Consider the following 14,375-nt stretch of genomic DNA (forward strand, 5'->3'; position numbering starts at 1 on the left):
TGCCCTGTAAACTTCCACTGAAATCACAATAAAAACTTAAAAAAAGAAGACGCTGAAATGGATATAGTGTTCTTAGCATATGATTCCGTATTCAGTGATCTTTACAGTCTCATCCTGGAGCCAACAGCTGGGAAGAAAATGAAAAATGCAAAGATTTCTTGGAGAGCTCATTTTGTGGACTTAATTTCATGAAATTCTAAACTAGGAAGGGAGCCCCTGAGTGGTACAAATGCTTAATACACTACTGCTAACTAAAAGATTGGTAGTTCGAGTCTCCCCAGAGGCACCTTAAAAGAAAGACCTCGTGATCTACTCCTAAAAATGTCAGCCCTTAAAACCCTTATAGAGCACACATGGGGTCGCCTTGAATAGACACTGAGTTAATAGCAGTTGGTTTTCTAAACTAGGAAGGTTAAGATGGGGCCCCCCAACCATAGGTAGCTTCTGACACCCAGTTGGCTGTGAATTCAGCGTCATTCATTTACAAAGCCCTGACACCGAGAGAAGACACAGTCAGTCCCTGCCCTCTGGAAGCTCACATCTGGGCCGAGACAGTGATGGGGGTGGGAAGTGTTCTGGGCACAACACAAGTACTTTAACCACCGCGGCACCAGAATTCCTTCCCTCATATAAACCAAACCAAAAATTCAAACCCACTGCCATCGAGTCGGTTCTGACTCAGAGCCACCGGACACAGGGTTTCCACAAGTGCAACTATTCGTGGAAGAGATAGCCTCATCTTTCTCCTGCAGAGAGGCTGGTGGGTTTGAACCTTCTACCTTGTGGTTAGCAACCCAATGCTTATTCCACAACACCAAGAGGGCTCCTTCAGTCTCACACATGCTGTTGAATGGTGTTGAGTTGATTCCAACTCAAGTTGTTGTTGTTAGGTGCCATCGAGTCGGTACTGACTCATAGCGACCTTAATGAAACACTGCCGGATCCTGGGCCAACCTCACTATTGTTGCCACGCTTGAGTCCATCGATGCTGCCACTTGGCCAATCCATCTCGTTGGGGGTCTTCCTCTTTTTCTCTGACCCTCCACCTTACCAAACATGATATCCTTCTCCAGCAACTGGTCCCTCCTGACAATATGTCCGAAGTATGAGAGACGAAGTCTGGCCATCCTGGCCTCCAACTCATAGCAACTTTATTTCCAAGGAGCTGCTGGAGGGTTTGAACTGCAGACCCTGCAGTTAGCAGTCCAGTGCTTATCCTACTGCTCCACACCACGATTGCTCTCGGACATTGTTGTTAAGTGCCATCAAATTGGTTCCAACTCATAGCAACCCTGTGCCAGGTTTCCAAGAAGCAGCTGACAGGTTTGAACCTGTGAACTTTTTAGTCAGCGGTCCATTGGTCATCCTGCATCTCTACAGCAGGACTCCCTTCTCACACGCTGTTGTTGTTCAACCTTGCACTAGGGTTCTCAAGGAGTACCTGGTGAGTTAGAACTGCTGACCTTGTGGTTTAAACCAACCTTTCCAACCATTGCTCATCCCACAGCACCACACCAGGACACACCCTCACACCCACCCACTCCTAAAGGTCCCTTTCTGTGCGGGATCTGACTTAAAGTCTGAAACATAAAGGCTTAAAGTAAGTGCTCTGACCCCATCTTAATGTCAAATGTCACCTTGAGTACCTGACACAATTCTGCCAGAATTTTGATATGCCCATCAATATGAGAATCCTGGGAGAGCAGAAAAAGATATTTTGCACAAAGGTAAAATCCCACAGTTGTCCTGAAAAGCGTTTCAGCTTGGATGACTCCAGCTCTTGACAAAGACATATAGATGAAGGGCAATTATCCCTGATGCTGTTTACTTTCTCCTAGCTTGTTGAACCTCTGAAGACCCCCTGACTACTGCTTCTTCAATATAGTCTTTGATCTATTGAAAAACAATCACAGTCATGGGGGTTTAATGTTTTTAGGAATATCCATAGCTCACCCCTGTTGCTGTTAAGTGCTCATAGTATACGGTTTCTGAGGAGCAGCTGGTGTATTTGAACCACTAACATTGCGGTCCAGTGCATTATCCCACAGCACTGCCCTGATGGTGGGGGTTATATTCGTGGAGTTATTCCCTACTCATAGCAACCTTGTATAGGGTTTCTGGGGCTGTAAATCTTTACAAGAGCAGAAAGCCTCATCCTACTCCTTTGGAATGACTGGTAGTTTTGTACTGTTGATCTTGAAGTTAGCAACCTGACTTGTAACTACTACGCTACCCCAGGACTAGTGACTTTTCCCCTTGTTATAGTGTTGGTTTTGCAATGTTCTTGGTACTCAGACAGAGACTCAGAGACTGCTTCTGATGTCGATTTTTTCACCTTTGTTTCTTGTGCGTATAAAACCTCTTTTTTTCACGACCATAAGTTTGCAGCAATTTTCCTCTGGGACATATCGGAATCACTCAGCAATTTTCCCCTGGGACAAATCGGAATCACTCACATCAGCGGGCAATCAGCATCCCATTCTCCCCAGTGATGTTAGCCCGAGCAGTTTCTTTATTCCTTTCTAAAGAATTACTATGTAAAGGTGAATGGAGAATGAAAACGGAAAGGGCCATTTCCAGTAAGATGAAAAGAAAGGCTCATTAACTGAGTTCAGTGAAGGCAAAGTGGGAAGCTCATGGCCCACTGGGTCTGCGGGGGCTCTTGGTAAAATCACTGAGCTCCCCAGCCACGGCCATCTCCCAGCTGTAGGGAAGTGGCCTGTCCGGCTTTCGAGGTCGACTCACCAGTCATATGTGCCCTTTGAGAAATAGGTCCCACAGCTAGCTCTTCTGCAGTGTGGAAAGGGCTTTGTTTAACTGATTCTCTTTGTTTGATAAATACTTTGCTTGCTCCTTTGATGTTTGTGTTTCCATAAATAGATTCTGATGCAACTTGCACATCTGTGTCCCCAAAAGGCTTTTTAAGAAGTTGCAAATAGATGTCCCAGTTTAAAATGATGACAAGGCCAGCTCTGTTCCTCTTCTGCCTCCACCAGTACCCCCGAGCATCAAAACCCTCTCCCCACTAGACACACTCAGGTTTCCTGAAGGTTCCCGACTGGTAGGTTCTATCCATGGTGCTGGAAGACCTCTGCCTCTAGGTTTGTAGACTTGGCTGGACATGAGTGACCTCCTTGAGCAGGGGGTCCCTCAGGATGTCACTTTCTAATTATACAAGATGAAAAGATGACGCATAATCGAGAGCAAGCAACTCTGGGTTGGAAGACGAGGGGAGGTTGAAATCACAATGTATTCTAAAGGCAGCAATAAATCATTTCTCTGTGTGTTATACAGGGTTTAGAATGACTGCTGTTCCTCATTCATTCAATTAACAAAAGTGTGGTGAATATATCAGTCACAAGCATCTGCCATTTCAACAGTCTCCACACATAGTATTCATTGGCACTGATTGTTCATGTTGTTCAGCCAGCACCTCATTCATTTGCTTCATTTTCCTTCCATTTGCAAATATTTCTTTTTGATCTTTAACTTTTCACTGTGATGTAGGTGAAAGTTTGGAGTCCTGGTGTGGCATTGTAGAATAAGCCCTGGACTGCAGGATTGGTTTGAACCACAAGGTTGGAGGTTCTAACTCACCAGCCACTCCTCAGAAACCCTATACAGGGTTGCAATGAGTCGGAACCCTTCCCGCTTCCTCCTTCTGTTCACCATCTCCATTCTTCCTTCTTTGCTATCACTTCATGCCTTCCAAGCTTTGCTGTTGTTGTTGTTAAGTGCTATGGAGCCATTTTCAACTCATAGCCACCCTGTATAGGGTTTCCAAGGAGCAGCTGGTGAGCTTGAATCACTGACCTTGTGGTTCAAACCAACCTTGCAGTCCAGCGCATTAACCCACAGTGGCTCACCAGGACTCCATTCTATGTGATTTGTTGTTGTTAGGTGCCATCGAGTCAGTACTGACTCATAGTGACCTTATGCACAGCAGAACAAAACACTGCCCAATCCTGAGCCAACCTCACTACTGTTGCCACGCTTGAGTCATTCGATGCTGCTACTTGGCCAATCCATCTCATTGGGGGTCTTCCTCTTTTTCTCTGATCCTCCACCTTACCAAACATGATATCCTTCTCTAGCTTGTCCGTCCTGACAATATGTCTGAAGTATGAGAGGCAAAGTTTGGCCATCCTGACCTCCAAGGAGTCCTCTGGCTGCACTTCTTCCAAAACAGATCTATTGGTTCTTCTGGCAGCCCTTGGCACTTTCAATATTCGCCTCCAACACCATTGGACTTGCTGAGTTGGGTAAGTAGCAGAGCTGGAATTCAAACCCAGGTCCAGGGGATCTGATGGTGGGGCTCTATTTACCAGGATGCACTCTGGCCTCCCAGGAACCAGGTCAGTACCAGGGCACATGCACACTGGTCATGGTGCATAGAGGAGGGAAGAGAAAATGGAACCATTTCATGCACCAATTGATTCAAGGATATTTAGTTTTCCTCTAAGAGAAAAACGCCCACTCGAAACGCTGAAAGCAGCCTGGTGTGTCTTGCAACCAGGTTATCAATGCCATCTGAGCAACCGCCCCCTCCCCGGGGTCTCAATCAGTGGGATCTAGAGCTTCTCTGGTCTGAGAGGCTTCCTTGGGTGGGCGGAGGGGCTGCAAGACAGGCCTTCAGCAGTGACAGGCACAATGACGCCGCCAATTGGCACATCACATCGGTGAGTCTAGTCCTCCCTTCCAGACTGTTGTTAGCTGCTGTCGAGTTGGCTTCCGATTCACCGCAAGCAGAACAAAATGCTACCAGGACCTGTGCCATCCCCATAGGGTTTTTATTGACTGGGTAGATCACCAGACCTTGCTGGCTTCTTACTCTGTCTTAATCTGCTGAAACCTGTTCAGCACCATAGCAACATGAAAGCTTCCATTAACAAGTAGGTGGTAGCTACAGAGAAGGTATGTTGACCAGAATTTAAACTCAGGAATTCTCTGCCAATACCACCACTGCCCTCACCTGGATAATGTGAACAGTTAATGCACTTGACTGCTAACCAAAAGGCTGGAGGTTCAAGTTCACCCAGAGATACCTTGAAAGAAAGGTCTAGCGACTTACTTTTTAAAACCAGCCAATGAAAACCCTGTGGAACACAGTTGTACTCTGGTGCACATGAGCCACCATGAGTCAGAGCCCTTTCCAGAAGCTATCGAGGTGCCAAGTAAAATCTCAAACTCACCCAACATGGGTCCTGACTTTACTTGTCTTACCACCAGGAAACACTGCCCAGCCAGGGAAGGAGTCACAATCATGAGGACTGGACTCCACACACCCTGACACGGCTCCCTAGAAGACGTGCTAAGCTTCATGATATGCCTGCAAAGTTAGGGACCAGCACTCTGTATTGTTGTTGTTAAGTGCCATCAAGTCGGTACCGACCCATAGCGACCTTATGCACAGCAGAATGAAACACTGCCCAATCATGGGCCAACCTCACTACTATTGCCACACTTGAGTCCATTGATGCTGCCACTTGGCCAATCCATCTCATTGGGGGTCTTCCTCCTTTTCTCTGACCCTCCACCTTACCAACCATGATATCCTTCTCCAGAAGCTGGTCCCTCCTGACAATATGTCCGAAGCAGGAGAGCCAAAGTTTGGCCATCTTGGCCTCTAAGGAGCACTCTGGCTGCACTTCTTCAAAAACAGATCTATTGGTTCTTTTGGCAGCCCATGGCACTTTCAACATTCTCCTCCAACACCATAACTCAAACATATCAATTCTTCTATGTTCTTCCTTATTCACTGTCCAGCTTTCACATGCATATGAGGTTATTGAAAATACCATGGCTTGGGTCAGGTGAACCTCAGTCCTCAAGCTGACATGCAAATTCAAACTGAAGCTGAAGAAAATGAAAACAAGTCCACGAGAGCCAAAATATGACCTTGAACATATCCCACGTGAATTTAGAGATGACCTGAAGAACAGATTTGATACATTAAGTACTAAAGACAGAAGACCAGAAGAGTTGTGGGATGATATCAAGAACATCATACAGGAAGAAAGCAAAAAATCATTGAGGAGACAAGAAAGAAGAAAAAGGTCAAAATGGATGTCAGAAGACACACTGAAACTTGCTCTCCAGCATAAAGATACTAAAGCAAATGGAAGAAAGGAGGAGGTCCAAGAGCTGAACAGAAAATTTCAAAGATCAGCTCAAGAAGATATAGCCAAATATTACAACAAAATGTGCAAAGATCTGTAATCAAAAAACCAGAAAGGAAGAACACGCTCAGCATTTCTCAAGCTGGGGAAACTGAAGAAAAATTCAAGCCTCGACTTTCGTTACTGAAAGATTCTCTGGGCAAATTATTGAATGATGCAGAAGAAATACTGACGAGGAGATGGAAGGAATACACAGAGTCACTGTACAAGGAAATGGTTAATGTTCAACAGTTTCAAGACGTAGCATATGATCAAGAGCCAATGATACTCAGGGAGGAAGTCCAAGGTGCATTGAAATAATTGGCCAAGAGCAAGGCACCAGGAATTGATGGAATAAAAATTGAAATCTTTCAAGAAAGTGAGGCGGCACAGGAGGGACTCACTCACCCTGTATTAGAGATGAGAAAACTGATCCTGTAGTCAGAGGTCTATGGGCCATGCTGGAAGTGACAGAGCTGAGACCCAAGTCTTGTCCCCTGACTCCAAAGTTCAGGCATTTGCAAACTCTCAAAGTTTGTAAACTGGCAGCCTAAGGATCAAATTCAACCTAAGAAGAAAAAGAGTTATTGTGAAATCAACCCAGACTCACGGCACCCCGTATGTGACAGAGTGAAACTGTGTTCAATAGAGTTCTTTTATAATGTTTTTCTGTTTTATTTACTTATGTATTTATTGTGTTTGAAATATACACACGTGGTAGATATATTTACAATAATGACTGGAAGAAAAGTAGCTTCTGAGATTACTGATGTACAACGAAGCATCTCATGGGTTTTAGCTCCTTGGCTTGGATATTTCAGACCATGGTTTCATGGGACATACGGTTAATTGTCTTAATAATGTGTTTAATGCTCTGTTGTTATGTGTTCTACTTTATGAAGTTGTGCTGGAGGTCTTAAACATTTGCAAATGGCCATCAAAGGTCTTGAGCAATCCATCTGTGGCACTGTGGGTTAATGCGCTGGACTACAATCGATTTGAACTACAAGGTCAGTGGTTCAAGTTCACCAGTCACTCCTAGGAAACCCTATCCAGGGTCTCTATCCGTAGGAATTGACTCAATGGCATTTAACAACAACAACAACAACAATAGAGAAAGAAGGAGACTTTGAATGGGGTTGGTGTTAGGTGTCAGAGGCAGGGTGAGGTTACTTGGCTAATGAACCTGGTAGTGGTACAATTACCGGACATTTTGATCTAATATTTTATAAAAGGATTCTGAAAGGGGAGAAAATGTAGGACAAAAATTCAAATTCTCAGAGAATCCAGGATTTCTGGAGCCACGGAAACTAGGTGAATCCATAAAACTACTGCTCTAAGATCATCTTTGGAGTCCTGATATGGCGCTGTGGGTTAACACACTGGACTGCAAAGTTGGTTTGAACCACAAGGTCAGTGGTTCAAGCTCACCAGTGGCTCCTTGGAAACCCTATACAGGGTTGCTATGGGTTGGACCGACTCGACGGTACTTAACAACAGCAGCAAGATCATCTTTAAACCTTAAACCTTGGACCAGAAATATTTCCTGACATCTTCTTCAGACTAAACAGTAATGTAGCTACCTAGCCAAGTATGTCTGCCTTGAGCCTTTAAGATCTATGGGTCTATCTGGGATCGAACTGACAACAGCCACTGGAAAGATGACATAGGAATGGAAGCTTGAAGGTAGTGAGTTCATGCTAACGTGGAGAAGCAATTCTGTAAAGAAGGGTGAGAAGGTTGTGGAACTCAAAGAATGGCATCAGTGTCCCCAAATTGCACATGTAGAAACTGATGAATTGGTGTATTTTCTGCTGTGTATTCCAAACAACATAAAATAAAATATATAAATACATATTTTATAATATGCATATCAAATAAAACGCTGACCGATTCAGCAATTTCTACATCATCGGCTTTCCACCCCAACCCCCAACCTTTTATTGTGAATTGAATAAAGGTTTACAGAGCAGATCATCAGGTTTACATTCAACAAATCATGTACTTTGCTTCAGTGCTGTTGTTCTTAAGTGCCATCGAGTTGGTTCTGGCCTCTCCCCACATCAAAACCCCTCAGAGAAACAGAACAAGATTGGTCTCCTGGCCTCTGTTTATAGAGCTTCCCTCGGACAGAAACCATAGCACATGACCCACGGGGGTGGGTGACAGGAACTGCAGGGTCTGGACTGCCGGTCACCCATGTGACATCTCCTCACACTGCCCCGTGAACATCCAGCAAGAGAGGGGACCTCTTCAGAAACAAAGACAGGAATGAAAAGCAGACCCCTGTCCTGCCCCCACCGCCCAGTCTGGAACCAAGGTGGGGTTATGTGGAGCATGAGATTTGGGACCTTCCCGTGCCTGGCCTTCTCTGAGACTTTGCAGGGCCTGGGGAGTTTGTGGCTTTGGAATGGTCACTCTTGGCCTCTCAGGAAGTTGGTGGATGATTGTAACTGGACATATTTGTCCAAACCTTCGTCTGTTCACTACAAACATTGAAATCAGGTGATGCTGGGAAGAGCCATTTGCCAAAATTATGACCAACAACCTGCAGCCAGTTCCTGAAACCCAGCCATCAGCACTGCACCTCTTGGGGTTAAGGTGTCATTTTAAAAGGCAAGTACTCCTGGTAGATATCAGCCATTCACATTTGAGTATGAATTACTTTCCCCGACTTCTTACATTTTCAGAGCTGCTAGAGAAGCTCTGGTAGCGTAGTGGTTACGAATCGAGCTGTGAACCTTAAGGTCAGCGGTTCGAAACTACCAGCCGCTCCGCGGGAGAAAGATGAGGCTTTCTACTCCCGTAAAGATTTACACCCTCGGAAACCCTGTACAGGGTCGCTATGGGTCGGAACCGACTCGATGGCACTTAACAACAACAACAACAGAGAACTTAGAGGACTCCTGGAGTTGCGCTGTAGGAGTCTGTTCACTGGACTGCTAATGACAAGGTTAGCGGTTCAAATCCATCAGCCGCTCCTCAGAAACCCTATACTGTTGGGTTGCTAGGAGTTGGAACCAACTCAAAAGCACTTAACAACGGCAACAACAGGGAGTTTAGAGGTCACGCGACCACAACAGCACATTCTGATTTGTCCATGGTTACTAGCAGATTTGGAGACACAACATGGCTTTCCTGAGTCTGTTGCCAAGAGCAGCATTCAGCAAACTTTGTTTATTTGTAAAAGGCCAGACAGTAAATATTTTAGAATTTGCCAGCCATATGGTCTCTGTCACAACCAAGTACTCACTTGTGTTGTTGTAGCACAAACACGGCCATAGACAATACACAAATGAGTGGATGTGATTGTGTACCAATAAGTAGCTATTTATGGATGCTGAAATCTTAAATGTCATATCGTTTTTATGGCTTATGAAATTGTCTTCATTTTTATCGTTTTCCAAGAATTTAATGTGAAACTCATTCTTAGCTTGCCAGCCAGACAAAACCAGACTCTGGCTGGATTTCATCTGAGGGTTGTAGTTTGCTGATCCCTGGTCTACAGCAATGGCTTCAAGAGAGCTTCCTAATAGGTCCCCAGACATTGGAAAATTGTTTTCTCTAAAGTGGTGCATTAAAAGTTTGATAAATCAGGATGGGATTCATGTTCAGTGTCATGTTTCAAATACGGACATTTTAAAAGGAGACTATTCCTTTTAAAAGGAGCTCTGGTAGCGTAGTGGTTACGAATTCGGCTGTGAACCGCAAGGTCAGCAGTTCCAAACTATCAGGGGCTCTGTGGGAGAAAGATGAGGCTTTCTGCTTCTGTAAAGATTTACAGCCTCGGAAACCCTGTACAGGGTCGCTATGGGTCAGAACCGAATCGACGGCACTTAACAACAACATTCCTTTTAAATGAATTCAGGCAAATCTAAGTACTAAGGAAAATATTGATCCTTTAATAATAAATGAATTGAGCAGTTGTATTTCCACATCATAACGCCATGCTCCTTGCACTCTTTATGTCCTACTCCATCCCACAGAATCGTAGCCTAATATATTGATTCATGCTTCTAAGTCACTACACAAGGTCGGTGGTTCAAACCCATCAGCAGCTCCTCAGAAACCCTATACAGTGTCACTATGAGTCAGAACCCACTCAACAGCACTTACCAACAATTAATAACAAAAGTACATATCATCGGTGAAAATGTTAAAATCATGATCATTTTCTGTGATTTAAAAATTTGTCCCTAGATTATAGTATTATTAAAGTTACCATTAGGACACAAACTTTTTTTTTTTTTAATCCCAAAACCCTGGGTAGTAAACATCTTGAGAATAACTATTACGGAAAGCTACGTTTTATGGGAAGTACATCTTTCTTTTATGAGCTGTTTAGGAAATTTTCTCATTTAGGGAATGTGTTCATGGTTGGGGGTTATTTACTGCTAGAATAAGGCAGGATTTAGCATGCTATTTTCATCTGTATAAGGTTTCCGAGGAGCAGCTGGTGGGTTTGAACCACCAACCTTGCAGTTCAAACTGACCACCAACATAGTAATATCACTCATTGTTTCTAATTCTGTCCAAGTCAGACACCAAGTCATAAAGTGATCTGGCATAAAATGAGATTTTTTTTTTAATTTTTAAAATCTTGTTGAAAATAAAAATTAGAAACCATCTGCCTTGCAAAATGATTTACTATCCACCTTAGAGTCAGGGCACCAACATTTAAGTTGTCCCTTTGTTGATATCCCAGGGTTTTTTTCACCCAGTAGGATCCAGGATGTGTTTTTAGTTAAGATAGAAGCAGTTACTCTCTAGGAGAGAGTGAAGTCAATGCCGATTCACATGACCCCTTATGTGTCAGGGTAGCACTGTGTTCCATAGGGTGTTTCAATGGCTGAGTTTTTGGAAGCAGATCTCTGAATGGATTTGAACCGCCAACCTATTGGTTAGCAGCCAAGGATATTAAGCATTTGCAGTATCCAGGGATTTTATTAAAGTAGATCAAGGACCACTGTGAAAGGTGAACAAAAAGACAAAATGATATGATGCTTGGTGAGACCTCACAGCTATGATTTAGGACAAGTACAGAAGGATCTAGAAATGGGTTTCCTTAAAACCAGCAGTGCCCCATCTTCCCCTGGAGGTTATGTGGGCCCCAGTCTGAAGACCACCAGCTTGGCAGAGATGAGTAAAGGCACCCATCCTGCAGCTCAGTTCACCGATCTTAAGGAATCCGGAAATGTAGACTGGACCAATCTCCTCCCAGCATGCTCTGGGCAATTGCTAAAGGTGATCACAGATCCTCTCAGCCGACTGACTAGTCCATCCATGGGCCAATTTCACCTGCCAGCACCCACAGGGGCCTCTTCCCACAAAGCCCCCTCCTCTTGCACTCTTTTCACAGAGTACCTTTTGGCGCCTCTGTCTCTGGCTGGTCTGATTGAAGCTCTTCTGAGCTGACATAGTGGCCCTGCTCTGGAGGACAACCAGGACCCTGACACTATAGACCCTGACAAACAAGCCCTAAGATCGCCCTTCTAGGAACACGGGATGCTCCAGACCATGAAGCTATTCAGGAACCACCCTTCCCTTCTGCTTTGAACAACTCTGACAGACTTAACAAAACCCCACAAAACAAACCTGCTGCCATGGAGTTAATTCCAACTCATACTGAGCCTATAAGACACGGTAGAAGTGCCCCATAAGGGTTAATAGAAGCACTCTGCCAGTATCTTTCTCTCACAGAGGAGCTGGTGGGCTTGAACCACTAACCATTCTGTTAGCAGCTGAACTCTTACCCACTGCAGCGCCAGGTGCTGAGTAAATGTTTGCTTGGCTGATGGAGGTTAACCTTCATGCTGTACTATCTATATGATGTTTAAAGCCAATCTCATAGGCCCAAGAGACTGTCCTGGGCCAACATCAAGCTGTCTATGGTGAAAACATACGTTGAGACTTCCTTTGTCTTGAAATATGGCAGTTAACCTTACCTTATAGGGATATAAACTCCCCTTGTGGCAACCCTCCAAAAAACAAACCCACCGCTGTCAAATTGATTCCAACTCATAGATACCGTCTATAGGGCAGAGAGGAACTGATCCATAGGGTTTCCAAGGTTGTTGTCTACAGTCCCGGAAACCCTATATAGGGTCCCTATGAGTTGGAACTGACTCGACAGCACCTAACAAACAGCCTTTACAGGAACAGACAGCCTCGTCTTTCTTCTCTTGTGGTAGATTCTGGAAATCCCGAGGCACAGATGAGCAAAGGCAGGTACTGCGTCCACACCTTCCAAGCAACAGAGATCGGAAGCCTATACCAGGCCTGGCAGGGCGGAGAGAAATGCTGGGCTGTTTAGAGACAGTCCTTCCTGGCCCAGGGAATCCCAGAAGACCCCAGTCCAGAGTCTTCTGACCATGTGTGGACTTCCTTCAAGGAAATAAATACCTCAAGTCACAAGACATAATTTGGATGCTGCGAGTCCAGTCTAATGAGTCCCAGAAGGGGCAGGAGTGTCAGAACCCTTTGCACTAAAGAAGGCAGATCATTCTAGAAATCTAGCTAGCCATGCTATTTAAAGTTCAAAACAATAGAAGGTGGGAAGGGAAATGATAAAGACAAACAACCTCTCAGCAACACCCAGAGACCAAGTCTGGGGGAGGAAGGGCCTAGGCACCCTAGAAATTTCTGTCATACAGACAGAGCCTGGAGTCATGTGGGGACGGGGTGCTGCCTAAGGCGCCATCAAAAGAAGATAGATCAGCAATTATACAGGGTCACTATGAGTCAGATCTGATTGGACGGCACCTAACAACAGCTCTGGAATGTTCTGTGGAGAAAGATGGAGAGCTAGATTTGCTGACTTGGACAGATGACCCTCAACATAATAAGGAGTTAAAAATGAATCCAAAACCAGCATTTTAGTCAGATTCCAATATGTGAGTCCTAGTGTGGTGCTGTAGGATAAACACTGCACCACAAAGTCAGAGGTTCAAACCTACCATTTGCTCCTCAGAAACCCTATGAGTTTTGAGTCAGAATCGACTTGACGGCACTTAACAACAAATGTCTCTCACACACAGAGACATCTGAAAAGTCACAGTCAGCTCCTTGGGTCTGTGAGCCAGGAGGCCATAGTTACCACACTCAGAAGGGTCTTTGGTTTAATGAGCTGTTGCTGCCATCTTTAAATTCTTATTATTATTATTTTAAAGTGGGCTTTAAAGAAAGTTTAAAGAGCAAATTGGTTTTCCATTCAACAATTTAAACACATTTGTTTCATGACATCAGTGGCAACTCCCTCTAAGGAGCAACAGAAATTCTAAACATTTTTAAGAAAACATTTTATTATGAATCAAGTGAAGGTTTACAGATCATTAGTCCCACCTCAACAAATCATACATTTCATGTTATTATAATGATTACAATCCCCTCCATCAGTTAACAGTATTTTCCTCTCTCCACTTTATCTGGAGAAGGATGTCATGATGGGTAAGGTGGAGGGTCAGAGAAAAAGAGGAAGAGCCCCAACGAGATGGATCAGCCAGGTGGCATCATTGATGGCATCAAGTGTGGCAGCGGTAGTGAGGTTGGCCCAGGATCGGACATTGTTTCATTCTGCTGTGCATGGGGTCGCTATGAGTCGGTTCCGACTCGATGGCACCTGACAACAACAACAACAACTTTATCTCTTATATTCCTGCCTATGTTTTCCACTACTTTCATCTTTTCGGTGCCAACCTCCCTCTTGTACATTGTCTACCCCATCATCTAAGTTAACATGTGGGCTAATGCGCTGAACTACAAGGTTGGTTTGAACAGCAAGGTCGGTGGTTAAAGGTTGCTATGGTGGTGATGGCTATGCGCCGTGAAGTCAGTTCTGTCTCATAATGACCCTGCATAGGATTTCTGAGGCTGTAAATCTTTATGGGAGCAGAATTTTCCCCCATGTAACAGCTGGTAGCCTGAAACTGCTGACCTTGAGGTTAGCAGCCCAATTAGTAACTAGTACACTACCAGAGCTCCTTAGGGTGGCTATGGGTTGTAACCAACTTGACAGAGCTTAACAACAACAACAATAGTGTAAATAGTGTCACAAATACATAACAGAATGTCGTCCCCCCCCCCAAATTGAAACACAAATTGTTTATGGCACTTTTTTCTGATGAATAATTCAGCTCGTTGCTTTGCATTTAGAGGTACTTAGGAGGCTCCCTGAGGAGCTCTGATAGCCTGGTGGATTATGAGTTGTGTTGCTAATCG

General features: G+C 44.5%; 1 protein-coding gene across 1 annotated transcript in view; it reads left to right on the forward strand.

Moving 5' to 3' along the window:
* Positions 1-4,650: 4,650 nt before the first annotated feature.
* Positions 4,651-14,375, forward strand: part of CD5 (CD5 molecule) — a 102,826-nt gene continuing 93,101 nt past the window's right edge. Inside the window, exon 1 of the mRNA XM_006875043.1 lies at positions 4,651-4,679. Within this exon, the coding sequence (XP_006875105.1) occupies positions 4,651-4,679 (29 nt within the window). The remainder of the gene's footprint in view (positions 4,680-14,375) is intronic.

The sequence above is a fragment of the Chrysochloris asiatica genome, unplaced genomic scaffold, assembly GCF_000296735.1.
Source record: "Chrysochloris asiatica unplaced genomic scaffold, ChrAsi1.0 scaffold00310, whole genome shotgun sequence".
In the NCBI taxonomy this organism is placed as follows: domain Eukaryota; kingdom Metazoa; phylum Chordata; class Mammalia; order Afrosoricida; family Chrysochloridae; genus Chrysochloris; species Chrysochloris asiatica.